Below are 17,875 nucleotides of genomic sequence, written 5' to 3' on the forward strand. Positions count from 1 at the left end.
TACTAACATTGCAAGAGAGTTTCCCTTCCTCTGTCTTCTCACCAATACCTGTTGTTTCTTGTGTTGTTGATTTTTGCCATTCTGATAATAATGTAATATCTCATTGTAGCTTTGATTTGCTTTTCCCTGATGATCAGTGATGTTGAGCATCTTTTCGTGTACCTGTTGGCCATCTGGATGTCTTCTTTGGAAAGATGTCTGTTCAGGTCTTCTGCCCATTTTTTAATTGGATTATTCATTTTTTAGGTGTTGAGTTTTTTTTTTTTAAATTTAAAGTTTATTTGTTTATTTTGCAAGAGAGAGAGAATGAGCAGGGGAGGGGCAGAGAGAAGGCCGGGGGTGGGGGGGACAGAGGATCAGAAGTGGGCTCTGTGCTGACAGCAGAGAGCCCAATGTGAGGCTTGAACTCATGCATTGTAAGATCACGACCTGAGCTGAAGTTGGATGCTTAACCAACTAAACCACCCAGGTGCCTTGAGTTTTATAAGTTTTTTTTATATATTTTGGATACTACTCTTTTATCTGATATGTCATTTGCAAGTAATTTCCCCCATTCTGTAAGCTGCCTTTTAGTTTTGTTGATTGTTTTCTTTGCTGTGCAGAAGCTTTTTATTTTGATGTAGTCCCAATAGTTCATTTTTGCTTTTATTTCCCTTGCCTCAGGAGACATATCTAGTAAGAAATTAATGGGCCAATGTCAAAGAAGTTCCTGTCTGTCTTCTCTTCTAGGATTTTTATGGTTTCATGTGTCACATGTAGGTTTATTCCATTTTGAGTTTGTCTTTTTGTGTATACTGTAAGAAAGTGGTCCAGGATCAACCTTTTGCTTATAGCTGACCAGTTTTCCCAACACCATTTGTTGAAGAAGAGACTATCTTTTTTGCATTGGATATTTTTCTCTGCTTTGATTGAAGATTAATTGACCATATAGTTGTGGGTTCATTTCTGGGTTTTCTATCCTGTTCTAGTGATCTATGTGTCTATTTTTGTGCCAGTACCATACTGGTTTGATCACTGTAGCTTTGTCATATAACTTGAAGTCCAGAATTATGATGCCTACAGCTTTGCTTTTGTTTTTCAGGATTGCTTTGCCTATTTTGGATCTTTTGTGATTCCATACAAATTTTACAATTGTTTGTTCTAGCACTGTGAAAAATGCTGTTGGTGTTTTGATAGGGATTGAACTAAATGTGTAGATCGCTTGGAGGTATAGACATTTTAAAACTGTTCTTCCAATCCATGGGCATGGAATGTCTCTCCATTTTTTTGTGTCATCTTTCCATTTCTTTCATCAGTGCTTTTCATAGTACAGGTCTTTCATATCTTTGGTTAGGTTTATTCCTAGGTATCTTATTGTTTTTGGTATAGTTGTGAGTGGGATTGATTACTTAATATCTCTTACTGCTGCTTTATTATTGATGTATAGAAATGCAACAGATTTCTTTATGTTCATTTTGTGTCCTGCAGCTTTGCTGAATTTGTGTTTCAGTTCTAGCAATTTTTTGGTGGGTTTTCAATATATAGTTTCTTGTCATGTGCAAGTAGCAAAAGTTTGACTTTTTCCTTGCCAATTTGGATGCCTTTTCTTTTTGTTGTCTAATTCCTGAGGCTAGGACTTCAGGTACTATGTTAAATAACAGTGGTGAGAGTGGACATTCCTGTCTTGTTCCTGACCATAGAGGAAAAATTCTCAGTTTTACCATTGAGGATGATATTAGCTGTGGTTTTTTCATAGATGGCCTTTATTATGATGAGGTATGTTCCCTGTAAATGTACTTTGTTGAGGGTTTTTATCATGAATGGATGTTGTACTTTGTTAGATGCTTTTTTGAATCTGTTGGAATGATCATACGGTTCTTTTCCTCTCTCTTACTGATATTATCACATTGATTGATTTGCAAATATTGAACCACCCTTGCAGTCCAGGAATAAATCCCATTTGGTTGTGGTGAATGATTCTGTTAATGTACTATTGGAAGTGGTTTGCTGGTATTTTTTTTTTTTTTTAATTTACATCCAAGTTAGGTAGCATATAGTGCAACAATGATTTCAGTAGTAGATTCCTTAATGCCCCTTACCCATTTAACCCATCACTCCTCCCACAACTCCTCCAGCAACCCTCTGTTTGTTCTCTATATTTAAGAGTCTCCTATGTTTTGTCCCCCTCCCTGTTTTTATATTATTTTTGCTTCCCTTAGGTTCATCTGTTTTGTATCTAAAATTCCTCATATGAGTGAAGTCTTATGATATTTGTCTTTCTCTGACTGACTAATTTTGCTTGGCGTAATAACCTCTAGTTCCATTGACATAGTTGCAAATGACATTTCATTCTTTTTGACTGCCAAGTAATACTCCATTGTATATGTATACATCTTCTTCTCCATTCATCTGTTGATGGACATTTAGGCTGTTTCCATACTTGGGCTGTTGTCGATAGTGCTGCTATAAACATTGGGATGCATGTGCCCCTTCAAAACAGCACAGCTGTATCCCTTGGATAAATAAATACCTAGGAGTGTAATTGCTGGGTTGTAGGGTAGTTCTATTTTTAATTTTTTGAGGAACCTCCATACTGTTTTTCAGAGTGGCTGCACCAGTTTGCATTCCCACCAGCAGTGCAAAAGACATCCTTTTTTTCCACATCCTCACCACATCTGTTGTTGCCTGAGTTGTTAACATTAGCCATTCTGACAAGGTGATGTGGTATCTCATTGTAGTTTTGATTTATATTTCCCTGATGATGAATGATGTTGAGCATTTTTTCATGTGTCGGTTGGCCATCTGGATGTCTCTTTGGAGAAGTGTCTATTCATGTCTTTTGCCCATTTCTTCACTGGATTCTTTGTTTTTTGGTTGTTGAGTTTGATAAGTTCTTTATAGATTTTGGATACTAACCCTTTATCTGATGTGTCGTTGGCAAATATCTTCTCCCATTCTATTGGTTTCCTTTTGTTTTGCTGATTAGTTCCTTTGCTGTGCAGAAAGTTTTTATTTTGATGAGGTCCCAATAGTTCATTTTTGCTTTCAATTCCCTTGCCTCTGGAGACGTGTTGAGTAAGAAGTTGCTGTGACTGAGGTCAAAGAGGTTTTTTCCTGCTTTCTCCTCGAGGATTTTGATGGCTTCCTATCTTCCATTTAGGTCTTTCATTCATTTTGAGTTTATTTTTGTGTATGGTGTTAGAAAGTGGTCCACGTTCATTCTTCTGCATGTCACTGTCCAGTTTTCCCAGCACCACTTGCTGAAGAGACTGTCTTTATTCCATTGGATACTCTTCCCTGCTTTGTCAAAGAGTAGTTGGCCATACATTTGTGGGTCCATTTCTGGGTTCTCTATCCTGTTCCATTGATCTGAGTGTCTGTTCTTGTGCCAGTACCATACTGTCTTGATGATTACTGCTTTGTAATACAGCTCAAAGTCCGTGATTGTGATGCCTCCAGCTTTGGTTTTCTTTTTCAGGATTGCTTTGGCTATTTGGGGTCTTTTCTGGTTTCATGCAAATTTTGGGATTGTTTGTTCTAGCTCTGTGAAGAATGCTAGTGTTGTTTTGATAGGGATTGTTGGTTTGCTAGTATTGTATTGGGAATTTTTGCATCTGTGTTCATCAGGGATATTGGCCTGTAGTTCTCTTATTTGGTGTTGCCTTTATCTGGATTTGGTATCATGGTAATGTTGGCCTCATAGAATGAATTTGAAAGTTTTCCTTCCATTTTTTTTATTTTTTTATTTTTAAACGTTTATTTCTGAGACAGAGAGAGAGACACAGCATGAATGGGGGAGGGGCAGAGAGAGAGGGAGACACAGAATCTGAAACAGGCTCCAGGCTCTGAGCTGTCAGCACAGAGCCCGATGCGGGGCTTGAACTCATGGACCGCGAGATCATGACCTGAGCTGAAGTCGGCCGCTTAACTGACTGAGCCACCCAGGCACTCCTGGATAAGCCCTTCATATGTGGAAATTAGCTCGGGAAATTTTCTTATATTATTCTTATTACTGATATTATTGTTATATTGTTATACTTTGCTCTATTTTTGCTCTTTCCTTCTGGAAGTACCCATATATGCATATTAGATTTTCTAGAGTTAATTGTCCTTGTCTTTTTTCCTTATAACTTACATTTATTTACCATCTTTTCTTAAGTAGACAGAATTCCCAGACTAGTGTGGAGTTCACTAATTTGGATGTTTTCTTTTCTTTTGTTCACTATATATATATATATATGCATATTTTTGGACACGTAGTTTTCATTTACAAGTTTGTCTTGTTCTTGGACTGTTCTTTTTCATGAGAATCTGTTTTGTTTTAGTAATGTTGTGACCTCTTGAATCTCACTGACAGTAGGAATTAATTTTTCATAAATGATATCTTTGCTGTTTTCTGTATTACATTTTGTTTTAGTGCTGGGCAGTTGGTCTAAGTGGCCCCACATTTGAGTTCTTATATTTTTTTCATTGTTTGGTAATTTTTTGTTGACTAATCATATTTTTTTTAAGCATTTATCTTAGGATGATATATTAGTTTGCTAGGGCTGCCATAACAAAGTTCTACAGACCAGGTGGTTTAAACAACAGAAATTTATTTTCTCACATTCAGGAAAATTGAAGTCCAAGATTAAGGTGTTACAATGTTTGGTTTCTTCTGGAGCATCTCTTTTTGGCTTATAAATGGCTGCCTTCTCTATGTCCTCACATGGTATTTTTTCTTTGTGTACTTATCTATTGTATCTTTTTGTATTTCCATATTTCTTCTTATAAGAACATCCATCAGGTTGAATTAGGGCCCAGCTGAACTTCAAGCACCTGTCTCTAGATGCTGTCATGTTCTGAGGTACCAGAGGTTAGGGCTTCAGCATGAGTTGGGAGAGGGCACACTTAAGCCCTTATCAGGTAGAATGATTGTATGGGTTCTTTCTTCTCTCCTTTATTGGTTTTTTCTTCATTGTGCCATATGATGGTGTATCACGGCACAATGCCAAATGGGAGTACGAGTCATTGAACCTTTCTTAATTTCAGATATCTTGTTTACTTTCTCTCCTTTGTAGTCAATGGAAATATTTCAGTCGAAATTAGAAGAAGCTGAAAAAACTGCATCCACAAAAGAAGAGTGTAAACGAGAACGGTGGAGGAGACCAACATGTTCAGATACAGCACAAAGTAGTCAAGAAAGTAGAAAATCAGACTTGGTAAAAGATAATAAAAGTTCAAGGGATAGATATAGTTCAACAAGTATTACAAACAGTGTCAATAAAGAAAAGTCTAGCGGTGATGAAAAAGATAATAGGTCGGGGTCTTCAGAAATATATAGAAGACAATCCAATCTGAGCCAAAATCGAGAGTTTTCTTCTCTTGGAAATTTGAAACCTAAATTTTTAAGACCCTCTGATGATGAAGAACTGTCATTTCATAGCAGGGGCAGAAATTTTGACCCATCTAGTTCATCTTCAGTACCGGTCACTCAGGATTCTGTGCATCGTGGTTTTCGAAAACCCACAGAAAACAGTGAAGAAAGTTCATCGTCATGGAGCCAATCTGGTAGGAGAGAAGGAGACAGGAAACATTCAAATCAACGGTCAGTGGACACCCGTGGCAGTGTCGGCGGTGGGCACATTTCTGAAGACACAAGAGAAAAATCATGGGACGAAAGCTTGAGAGGTGATTCTGTGAAGAAAGAGCATGTGCAGGACGCAAAGTCTTCCGCTGCTGGGTATTCTGTCATTTGTTTATTAAGCTGTTAAATGTTAAATTTCAGAAGATTCAAAGAAATTGAGCCGTATTTTTAAGAAATCAGTTATTAATGAGATGTGAGTTATAATCTGTTTCTTAAATTTTGTGGAAGAGATAAGATTTGCCCATTTAACAAATCAGTAGTTTTGTTTTATGAGTTGCATTTATTTCATTTCATGGTTTCATTTAATAAATGGAAGAACTCAGTGGCTATATTAGCTCAAAATCTGTTGCTTTTTTGCACATTAAAATATTAAATGAGTTAATAATCTTTTGAAATGGATATGCCACAGGAGGTATTTTGGTAGATTGTGCTCTTGCTGCCATAATTGCTTTCAAAGGAAACCACTTAATTGTAAAGCGTAATCATGATTGTAAATATGGCATGCCTATCTGGAGGTAGCCCACATATGAAGTGAAAAAGATACACAAAAGATCCTATAGAGGAAAGCATGAATTAATGGACTGTTTTGCAGACAAAGAAATAATCCACTTTGAACAGTTGACTGGTTTTAAAGATAATGTTAGAGTTTTAAAAGGGTGCCTGGGTGGCTTAGTTGGCTAAGCATACAAATCTTGACTTCTGCTTAGGTCATAATCCTAGGGTCATGAGATTAAGCCCCACGTTGGCCTCTGTGCTGAGTGTGGAGCCTGCTTAAGATTCTCTCCCTCCTTCCCTCCCTCCCTACCTCCCTCCCTCCCTCCCTCCCTCCCTCTCTCTCCCTCTCTCCCCCTCCCTTTCTCCCTCTCTCCCTCTCTCCCTTCTTCCCTCCTCCCTCCCACCCTGCCCATCCCCTGCCTGCATGTGTGCACCCATGCTTTCTCTCAAAAGAAAAAAAAGGGAAATATAGGTAGGTTAGTGGTTGTACCTGTAGTAATTAGGCATAACACTCACTGGTGTTACTATTCTTGCACCTCTTGTACTTATATACAGAGCTGAGTCAGTAGAACAGGAAACCCAGGTTGAGTGGGATCAAACCTAGGAAAAATTGACTTAGCTATAGAGTTGGTTGTATTGGAAATAGCCATAAGTGGGGAAAAAAGTGTCCAAAGAATAATGAGTATCTTAGAATGATCATTAAAATATGTTTTAAAATACCACCAAATGAATAGGACCCTCAAGGAAGAGGTTTTAGGAAATAATAGAAATCACTGGTGGCAGTAGTAGGTATAAACGTTGTGGTTTGGGGTCATGAGTATGGCAAATCATTTTTCTTAATCCCATCTGAAGCTGTGGATTATAAAGCACCATGTGCAGCTTTCAGTGGGAGGAAGCTGGCAAAACCTGGACTGAGTGATGGGGGCCCCAGTCAGATGGGCTCTGGTTCAAGGCAGGGTTTTGTTCCCAGGAAACCAAAGGAGAAATCTGGTTGTACTGACTGGATAAACAGGACAGGGATTAGAGAATGTCTTATGCTATCTACCTATATAATTGTCCAGGCTTTGCTCCACCTACTCTGGAAGGTAACTGTTTCTAGTCCCCAGCTGCTGGCACTAGGAGACTCTTACTTTTTTTTTTTTTTTTTCAGTATATGAAGTTTATTGTCAAATTGGTTTCCATACAACACCCAGTGCTCATCCCAAAAGATGCCCTCCTCAATACCCATCACCCACCCTCCCCTCCCTCCCACCCCCCATCAACCCTCAGTTTGTTCTCAGTTTTTTAAGAGCCTCTTATGCTTTGGCTCTCTTCCACTCTAACCTCTTTTTTTTTTTTTCTTCCCCTCCCCCATGGGTTTCTGTTAAGTTTCTCAGGATCCACATAAGAGTGAAACTATATGGTATCTGTCTTTCTCTGTATGGCTTATTTCACTTAGCATCACACTCTCCAGTTCCATCCATGTTGCTACAAAGGGCCATATTTCATTCTTTCTCATTGCCACGTAGTACTCCATTGTGTATATAAACCACAATTTTTTTATCCATTCATCAGTTGATGGACATTTAGGCTCTTTCCATAATTTGGCTATTGTTGAGAGTGCTGCTATAAACATTGGGGTACAAGTGCCCCGATGCATCAGTACTCCTGTATCCCTGGGGTAAATTCCTAGCAGTGCTATTGCTGGGTCATACGGTAGGTCTATTTTTAATTTTCTGAGGAACCTCCACAGTGTTTTACAGAGTGGCTACACCAGTTTGCGTTCCCACCAACAGTGCAAGAGGGTTCCCGTTTCTCCACATCCTCGCCAGCATCTATAGTCTCTTGATTTGTTCATTTTGGCCACTCTGACTGGTGTGAGGTGATATCTGAGTGTGGTTTTGATTTGTATTTCCCTGATGAGGAGCGACGTTGAACATCTTTTCATGTGCCTGTTGGCCATCCGGATGTCTTCTTTAGAGAAGTGTCTATTCATGTTTTCTGCCCATTTCTTCACTGGGTTATTTGTTTTTCGGGTGTGGAGTTTGGTGAGCTCTTTATAGATTTTGGATACTAGCCCTTTGTCCGATATGTCATTTGCAAATATCTTTTCCCATTCTGTTGGTTGCCTTTTAGTTTTGTTGGTTGTTTCCTTTGCTGTGCAGAAGCTTTTTATCTTCATAAGGTCCCAGTAATTCATTTTTGCTTTTAATTCCCTTGCCTTTGGGGATGTGTCGAGTAAGAGATTGCTACGGCTGAGGTCAGAGAGGTCTTTTCCTGCTTTCTCCTCTAGGGTTTTGACGGTTTCCTGTCTCACATTCAGGTCCTTTATCCATTTTGAGTTTATTTTTGTGAATGGTGTGAGAAAGTGGTCTAGTTTCAACCTTCTGCATGTTGCTGTCCAGTTCTCCCAGCACCATTTGTTAAAGAGACTGTCTTTTTTCCATTGGATGTTCTTTCCTGCTTTGTCAGAGATTAGTTGGCCATATGTTTGTGGGTCTAGTTCTGGGGTTTCTATTCTATTCCATTGGTCTATGTGTCTGTTTTTGTGCCAATACCATGCTGTCTTGATGATGACAGCTTTGTAGTAGAGGCTAAAGTCTGGGATCGTGATGCCTCCTGCTTTGGTCGTCTTCTTCAAAATTACTTTGGCTATTCGGGGCCTTTTGCGGTTGTATATGAATTTTAGGATTGCTTGTTCTAGTTTTGAGAAGAATGCTGGTGCAATTTTGATTGGGATTGCATTGAATGTGTAGATAGCTTTGGGTAGTATTGACATTTTGACAATATTTATTCTTCCAATCCATGAGCACGGAATGTTTTTCCATGTCTTTATATCTTCTTCAATTTCTTTCATAAGCTTTCTATAGTTTTCAGCATACAGATCTTTTATGTCTTTGGTTAGATTTATTGCTAGGTATTTTATGCTTCTTGGTGCAATTGTGAATGGGATCAGTTTCTTTATTTGTCTTTCTGTTGCTTCATTATTAGTGTATAAGAATGCAACTGATTTCTATACATTGATTTTGTATCCTGCAACTTTGCTGAATTCATGTATCAGTTCTAGCAGACTTCTGGTGGAGTCTATCAGATTTTCCATGTATAATATCATGTCATCTGCAAAAAGTGAAAGCTTAACTTCATCTTTGCCAATTTTGATGCCTTTGATTTCCTTTTGTTGTCTGATTGCTGATGCTAGAACTTCCAACACTATGTTAAACAACAGCAGTGAGAGTGGATATCCCTGTCGTGTTCCTGATCTCAGGGAGAAAGCTCTCAGTTTTTCCCCATTGAGGATAATGTTAGCTGTGGGCTTTTCATAAATGGCTTTTATGATGTGTAAGTATGTTCCTTCTATCCTGACTTTCTCGAGGTTTTTTATTAAGAAATGTTGCTGAATTTTGTCAAAGGCCTTTTCTACATCGATTGACAGGATCTTATGGTTCTTATCTTTTCTTTTATTAATGTGATGTATCACATTGATTGATTTGCGAATGTTGAACCAGCCCTGCAGGCCAGGAATGAATCCCACTTGATCATGGTGAACAATTCTTTTCATATGCTGTTGAATTCGATTTGCTAGTATCTTATTGAGAATTTTTGCATCCATATTCATCAGGGATATTGGCCTGTAGTTCTCTTTTTTTACTGGGTCTCTGTCTGGTTTAGGAATCAAAGTAATACTGGCTTCATAAAATGAGAGGAGACTCTTACTTTTATCCTCAGGGTTGGCTTAACATTGGGCAGTCTGTAGGTCTTGACTTCTGTGACTTCAGCTATGTGGGAAATAGCCTTACACTCAGTATTTCATCTGGTTCTCTAATTGCTTTATATTTGTAGGTCATATTTAAATTGTACATTTCCGATAGATATACTGTAATATAGGTACTCACTAAAAGCTGTATTTTTTTGGTCTGAAGGCAATACACGTGCACACACACACACACGTGTACATGTGTATATTTTAAATGTTTATTTTTTCTGAGAGAGCAAGTGAGCACACACGAGCGGCAGGGGTTGGGGGTGGGGCAGAGAGAGGGAGAGAGAATCCCAAGCAGGCTGTCAGCACAGAGCCTGATGAGGTGCTCAAACTCACGAACTGTGAGAACATGACCTGATCCAAAATGAAGAGTCGGATGCTTAACCAACTGAGCCACCCAGGCACCCCATGAAGGCAGTATTTTTGTTAGCTCTGTCATTTTGGTGTTGCAGATGGTTTGAAGCTTTCCATGAATTCCATGATTGACTGGAGAAGGAAAGAACAATCTAGAAATCATCTACATATATGTGAAAGAAAAGATTCCTGAGCCCGTGTGGGTTGTGTAAAGTCAGAGACCAGGAAGCATGTTGAGGAATGTCTGTTTCCAGGGACTGAAGAGGTCCACTGAAGCATTGTGGGAATCTGTTAGTTTGAACATTATCCTGGGTATATGCTGAATTCTTTATAAAATGCTAGAATTCTAGGGAGCTTTAGAATGAATAAGTTTTATTTTATTTTTTTTAACGTTTATTCATTTTTGAGAGACAGAGAGAGACAGAGCATGATTGGGGAAGGGGCAGGGAGAGAGGGAGACACAGAATCTGAAGCAGGCTACAGGCTCTGAGCCATCAGCACAGATCCTGATGCGGGGCTTGAACCCATGAACTGTGAGATCATGACCTGAGCCGAAGTCGGACGTTCAGCTGACTAAGCCACCCAACCGCCCCTAGAATGAATAAGTTTTAGAAGTAGGGGGAAAAATCATAGAAATAATAGTACAAGTAGAAGAAATAATCGTCTGTGCTGTATTTTCCACATGCAGAAACTGAGGCGTTGAGGGTGTAGCTCACACAGTGGTGTGTTGAGAGAGTTGCCAGGTTGAGCAAATAAAAAATAGTAAGTGCCTTGCAGTATGTGGACAGACTGACCCCGCAAAATTTTTGTTTACCTGAAATTCAAATTTGACTGGGTGTCATGTTTTTTATCTGGCAATTGTATGTAACACTTAGCCATTTTCTGGGTTTGTGACCGTTTTGGTAGAGATAATATTATATAAAAAACTTAATTACCTATCTAAGTTACATAGCTTCACAATGTATATACCATTCTGAACTTTGATGTCTTTTTTTCCCCAATCAGTATATCTTAAAGATGTTTTCCCATCATCCTGTATGTATGTACTTTTTAAAGGCTCTTTAATATTCTATTAAAACTGAGGTATAAGCTAGTAGTTCTCCTGGGTCGCCTCTTGGTGGATTTTAGGTGATTTCTAGTTTGTCGCCCTTACAAAAGTGCAGCAGTAATAGCGATGTGTATCTTTGCACATTGGTTAAATATAGCTGCAAAATAAATTCCAAGCAGTTGGATTATATTTCTAAATCTTGTTATATTAGCCAGTTTACTCTCTTACCAGCCAAATATTAGGATGACTTTTCTCTTCCTTACCATCAGTATTATTGAACTTTTTAGCCTTGAACTTTTGTCATTTGCATCATTGAGAAACAGAATCTTTGCTTGATTTGCATTTCTTTAAATCTGAGTGAAGTTTGGCGTATCGTTATAAATGTTAGTGTTTGTTTTATTTTTGTTAGCTAGTCATCTGTTTTGGCTACTCTTTGAGTTCTCTGTAAAGACTCTTTATAGTTTTCACGTAATATATAGTGTTTACATCACTTGTAGATTTCCTTTTTCTTCTTGTTTCATTTTCCTTTTTCATCCTTACTTTTCATTCATTCTTGCTGTGATCACATTTCTCATTCTTTTCCTTTGTCCTCTTCAGGCCTTGCATTTTTCTCAAGTAGGCGAAAAGCATCCTCTAGAAGGAAGGTGTCCATATGCTCAAGAACTTTAAGCTTATTATTCCTAGAAATAAAATGCGTTTGTGGATAATTTTGTTTTGTTGGAAAATATATCAGCTGTGTATTTTCTGGATTCTGAAACCTAGAATATTATGCCATATGAACAAAAACTAGTGTGCTGTCCTTAATTTAGATTTTATAAAGTTAGTATCAGGAACTAACCCATTTTATATACTGTCTTAGCCTTTGGGTATAATTCTTGGCAGAGTTTGCTGTGGGAGCTCAGAAGGACAAGAGAAGGATGACAGGTTCTGAAGGTTTTGAGTATAGTCATGAGATCCTTGGACAGGGAGAAAATTGGCGAACAAGCGTTGAGAGTAATTAAGGGCAGGAGATCTATGAACACTGCCAGCAGGCAAAGAATAATTGCAGTGTGCTCAGGGTTTCTGAAATGTCATTGGGGTGGAGGCTTTTTAATTACTTCTTCCTCAAAAGTTTTTAGGCAGAGTTGGGTGTGTGTGTGCTGCACAGAGAATACATTTTAATGGGAAAAGGGGATTTGTTTTTTAGAAATTAATTATGAAGAAGACTTCTGAAATGTAGCAGTAATCCTGGAAAATGAGAAATGCTTGTACTTTTTCCTTCGTACAGGATGATTGCAGATGTCATGGCGAGGTTTCTTTCAGGGCATTTGCTCATTATTGTCAATGTTAAGAGAAAGTAAGGGAGAGTCTGTTCCTTGCATTTGCTGCCAAGGGGTGTCTTTGCTGTGGCGTTAACCAGATGAAATCATGTGTCCTGTATTCACTGTGTGCCCAGCAACTCATTTTAGTCTTTATTTGATACCTATTATTCTATGAAGTGAAGTGTATGTTAATATTGAAAATATTAGTATCAGAGAGGCTCAGAATTTTTGTTATATCATCTAATTTATCCTTATCTACTTTTTGTCTCCTAATAAACAATTTCTGTTAGAAAATACCCCCCCCCCCCAAAAAAAAAAAAGATGTACGAGTATGAATTTTAGGACAGTGAAGGTTATTGCTTTTAAAGCTTTCTTGGGATTTCAGTTATCTTCTTGAAACTTGGGAGCTTTGGTTGGAGTTTAGCATACCTTCATTGTCCTCTCTCTCTTTTTTAATGTTTATTTTGAGAGAGGGAGAGTGACAGGGAGAATGAGAGGGAGAGAAAGAGAATCCCAGGCAGGCTTCATGCTCAGCATAGAGCCCCACACAGGGCTTAATCTCACGACTGTGACCTGAGCTGAAATCAAGAGTCAGATGCTTAACCACCTGAGCCACCCAGGTGCCCCTTCACTGTCCTCTCTTGATTGAATCTTCAACTTTGCATACTAAGAAGTGGTGGGAAGAGTCAAGTAAAATGACAAAGATATGCCTTTGGATAGAAATAATAGAGGTTTTGGCAGTTTAATAAAAAATATTGTCATTGTAGGGGTGCCTGGGTAGCTCAGTTGGTTAAGCGTCAGACTTTAGCTCAGGTCATGATCTCATGGCTCGTGAGTTTGAAACCTGCATTGGGCTCTGCGCTGACAGCTCAGAGCCTGGAGCCTGGAGACTGCTTCGGATTCTGTGTCTCTCTCTCCCTCTGCCCCTCCCCTGCTTGCGTTCTGTCTGTCTGTCTCTCTCAAAGATAAATAAAGATTAAAAAAATAAAAAAAATCATTGTGAAAGAGGATTTATCAGTCAGATTTCATAGACTAAGTTATGATTGTGGGTCATGAGGTGGTAGAGATGGAAAGTGTACATAGGAAACATGGGTTAAGTAAAGTGCCTCCTTTCTCTTTCCCTTTTTTTTCTTTTAAGTTGCAGACACTTGAATATGTTTATATATTAAGGGAGAAGTATCAATTTTAGAAGAGTGATGATAGATGGCATAATTTATGGGCAAAATCCCAAGGGTACTGTGGATAAATGTAGGATCTGATATACTCAGACAAGTGGAAGGATTGGTCTTGCACAGGGGTGTTGAAGAAGAGGAGAGTGTGGCTGTAATTTGCGAGTGACAGGAGAAAATTACAGAAATTCTTGACAACTCAGGTCAGTGTTTTTCAACATAGGATCCCCACAATATTGGTGTTCCTTTTTAGTCTTTGTATGCACCACAGTGAGTTTGGTGGCTTCAGAAGAGAAAAAGTGACAGAACAATTTAATTCACACACAGCTCACAAAGTTGAAATGTCCTCTCATTGTTATGACTTAACTGCTATTAGCTTTTTTTTTTAATATGAAATTTGTTGTCAAATTGGTTTCCATACAACACCCAGTGCTCATCCCAACAGGTGCCCTCCTCAGTGCCCATCACCCACCCTCCCCTCCCTCCCACCTCCCATCAACCCTCAGTTTATTCTGTTTTTAAGAGTCTCTTATGGTTTGCCTCCCTCCGTCTCTAACTTTTTTTTTTCCTTCCCCTCCCCTGTGGTCTTCTGTAAAGTTTCTCAGGATCCACATATGAGTGAGAACATATGGTATCTTTCTCTGCCTGACTTACTTCCCTTAGCATAATACCCTGCAGTTCCATCCACGTTGCTACAAAGGGCCCTATTTCATTCTTTCTCATTGCCACGTAGTGTTCCATTGTGTATATAAACCACGATTTCTTTATCCATTCATCAGTTGATGGACATTTAGGCTCTTTCCATAATTTGGCTATTGTTGACAGTACTGCTATAAACATTGGGGTACAAGTGCCCTTATGCGTCAGCACCCCTGTATCCCTTGGGTAAATTCCTAGCAGTGCTATTGCTGGGTTGTAGGGTAGATCTATTTTTTGAGGAATCTCCACACTGTTTCCCAGAGCGGCTGCACCAGTTTGCATTCCCACCAACAATGCAAGAGGGTTTCCGTTTCTCCACATCCTCGCCAGCATCTATAGTTTCCTGATTTGTTCATTTTAGCCACTCTGACTGGCATGAGGTGATATTAGCTTTTTATTTTGACCAAAATGTTGATGAACAGTTAAAATTACTGGTCCGTGTGCATGTCATATTTTCTTTAAGTGATCTTTGGAAGTTGAAAGTTTGAGAAACAAACTCTCTTTTATTCAGATTTGAAAAAAAAAGAAAAAGTATCTGTTCTGGTATGACCAGGAATGCAGTGATGAGGGGAGGTGATTTTTGTACCAGACATGTCCCTTGGAACTTCAGTTAGATGGCTTTGACAGATTCTTTCTGCTGTGCATCTTACATTTACTGAATTCAGCACCTCCTTCTTAGGTCTAGTGCTATAAAAACAGTTATGACACAGTTTCTGCTTTCAAGGAGCTCACGGTATCAAAGAGCCAGTTATATAGGCATGTGAAGAAATATGTACATAGATGCCGCGATACTTACAGTTAGTTGCAGGTCTAAATATAGATCCTTATGATTATAATTCCTGTGTACAACAAGGGATGATTAACTCCTCTGAGATATCACTGGGGGAACAGAATCCAGGAAAGATAGGGTCTTGAGGGATGAACTCATTAGGTAAGTGGGAAGGGGTAATCGACATGGAGATAACTTGGAGACAAGTCAGCGTGGTCTAGTTGAGCATTTGAGAGTAGAATTTTGGAGTGTCAGATACAGTAACTCCCTGAGGAGAGGGCATATTTCTTTTTATGGTCTTTGTGTCTCTGAATCCTGGTAGAGCGCATAGCACAAATTCACCTCTCAATAACTTGTGGAATGTAGTTGAATGGGAGGAAAATGGGTAGGCAGTTATAGCGAATATGCCTCACGTGCCTTGTAAACAGCTCCAGAAGTCATGCTCCCGAGTTGGACAGTATTCTCTAGTGATTGGTAACAAGTATCTCCAGGATTTGAAATAGATCAGATTTGTATTTTATTTATTTATTAAAAATGTTTTCACATTTATTTATTTTTGAGAGACAGAGCGTGAACAGGGAAGGGGCAGAGGGAGGGGGAGACACAGAATCCGAAGCAGGCTCCAGGCTCTGAGCTGTCAGCACAGAGCCTGACGCGGGGTTCGAACCCACGAACTGTTAAGATCATGACCTGAGCCGAAGTTGGATGCTTAACCGACTGAGCCACCCAGGTGCCCCCAGATTTGTATTTTAGAAAGATTCCAACATACTGTGTAGGCCAGTCTGGGAAATGGAACAGATTTGAGGATAAAATATTGGCGAGGAAGCTCTAGTTGAGAGACAAGAAGTCATGAACCAAAGGAGTGAATGTAGAGGAAAGGGGGAGCTTGAGTTGGCTTCTGTGGCTCAGTGATGAGGCTTCTATTTCTGTGGCCCCTTGGAAGGATTTGCTTACTTACTGTGTACCATTTTTGGACATTCTTTTAAACAATTTTCCTTAAGTTTATTTGTTTAAGTTATCTCTATACCCGATGCGGGGCTCGAACCCATGACCCTGAAATCAAGAATTGCATTCCTCTCCAACTGAGCCAGCCAGGCACCCCTCTTTCCTTTCTTGAAAAGATTTCACTGTTGGATTTTGAGCGTGGTGAATGGAGGACTGGTTGGAACATTCCTCTTTGACTCAGTAATTGGCTCTCAGTGGCAATAGTTACCATTATTGAGCATCAGGCTATGTGTTGTGTTTAGAATTTTATTCTATTACTGAATTTATTATAGTTTTATACATTGTCACATTTGATTCTGATAATGTGAGGGTAGGTATTGATCATCTTTTTGGTTTTATAGCCTGAGAGAGGTTAAGATACTTGCCCAGTCTCATAGAGTTTGTAAAGGACAGAGTCTGGATTTGAACCCATGTCAGTCTGACTCCAGAACTCCTTTTCTTGTAATACTAACAGGGATTTCTCATTTCTACAATGATGATGCAACAGTAGGATTAGCATTCTCTTTATTTATTTATTTATTAAAAAATTTTTTTTTAATGTTTATTTTTGAGGGAGGGAGGGAGACAGAGACAGACAGACAGAGTGTGAGTGGGGGAGGGGCAGAGAGAGAGGGAGACACAGAATCTGAGCTCTCAGCACAGAGCCCGACGCGGGGCTTGAACCCACAAACTGAGATCATGACCTGAGCCACAGTCAGATGCTTAACCGACTGAGCCACCCAGGTGCCCCTGCATTGGCATTTTAAAGAAACAGCTTCTAGTGCTTCATGAAAAGGTTGCATTTAGAACTCTTAGAATTTGAATCTGTTCTTAGGTGTTTATACCTTTATTTTTATCCCTATTTGTAGGCATGAATCTGTTGACATATTGACCCTTGAAATGAAATTACATTTATAATAAAAATGATGTGTACCTCAGAATTGAATTTGGAAAAAGTTACTGAAAAATATTTTCCATACAAAACAGTCCAACTAACTGACAAGCAATCCCTCCACGTCTAGCAGCATGTAAATGGTAGTGATGTTCTGCTCACGTGAATGCAGTGTCCCTACTGCTCTTCCTAATTGGTTTTTAAAATGTAGACTGAAGGAATTTGAGAGGAACAAAAACATTTTCCTTTCTAATGGTGCATTACCTAATATTTCTAATGGTGCTAAAATATTTTAGGTTTCTTAGTCTGAGCACCATGGTGTTTTTTCTTTCTGTGAGAAGAAATGGTTCTTCCAGAATTTCTGCAGATATTAATGTCTTTTTTTAAAAAAATTCACATGCTGTCTCCTGAAAGATTTGCTATTTTTTTTTTTTTTTTCCCAAAAGGGAATTTGCTATTTAGAAATAATTGCTTGTTAGGTCAAGTTTTGATTTGAAGACCTGTTTATATATTTTGCTGTTACCCCACTCAGAATGTATGTTGAAAATGCAAGTTGATTTCAGTAGAGTCTGATGAAATGTGCTAATTCAGGAAAACTAGAAATATCATAGATACATCCTTGATATGTGAGATTCTGACAGGGTTTTTAGCTTGAAAGTTTTTAAAATCACTCCTCTTTGAGGGTTTTGAAAAACAACTATTGAAGTATAATTGACATGTAATAAACTGCACATAGAAATGTACAATCTGGTAAGTTTAGAAGTATGTATGTTCTCACAAAACCATCATCCCCCAGGGTTTTCTGGTACCCTTTTATAAT

The 17,875-nt window shown here is 38.8% G+C and overlaps 1 protein-coding gene across 2 annotated transcripts in view; it reads left to right on the top strand.

Moving 5' to 3' along the window:
• Positions 1-17,875, top strand: part of CWF19L2 (CWF19 like cell cycle control factor 2) — a 150,242-nt gene that overhangs the window by 45,427 nt on the left and 86,940 nt on the right. For both annotated transcript variants that reach the window (XM_019469300.2, XM_019469301.2), the window contains exon 8: positions 5,040-5,701. In XM_019469300.2, coding sequence (XP_019324845.2) covers positions 5,040-5,701 — 662 coding nt within the window. The remainder of the gene's footprint in view (positions 1-5,039; positions 5,702-17,875) is intronic.

The sequence above is a fragment of the Panthera pardus genome, unplaced genomic scaffold, assembly GCF_024362965.1.
Source record: "Panthera pardus isolate Hobbes unplaced genomic scaffold, ASM2436296v1 HiC_scaffold_12, whole genome shotgun sequence".
In the NCBI taxonomy this organism is placed as follows: Eukaryota; Metazoa; Chordata; class Mammalia; order Carnivora; family Felidae; genus Panthera; species Panthera pardus.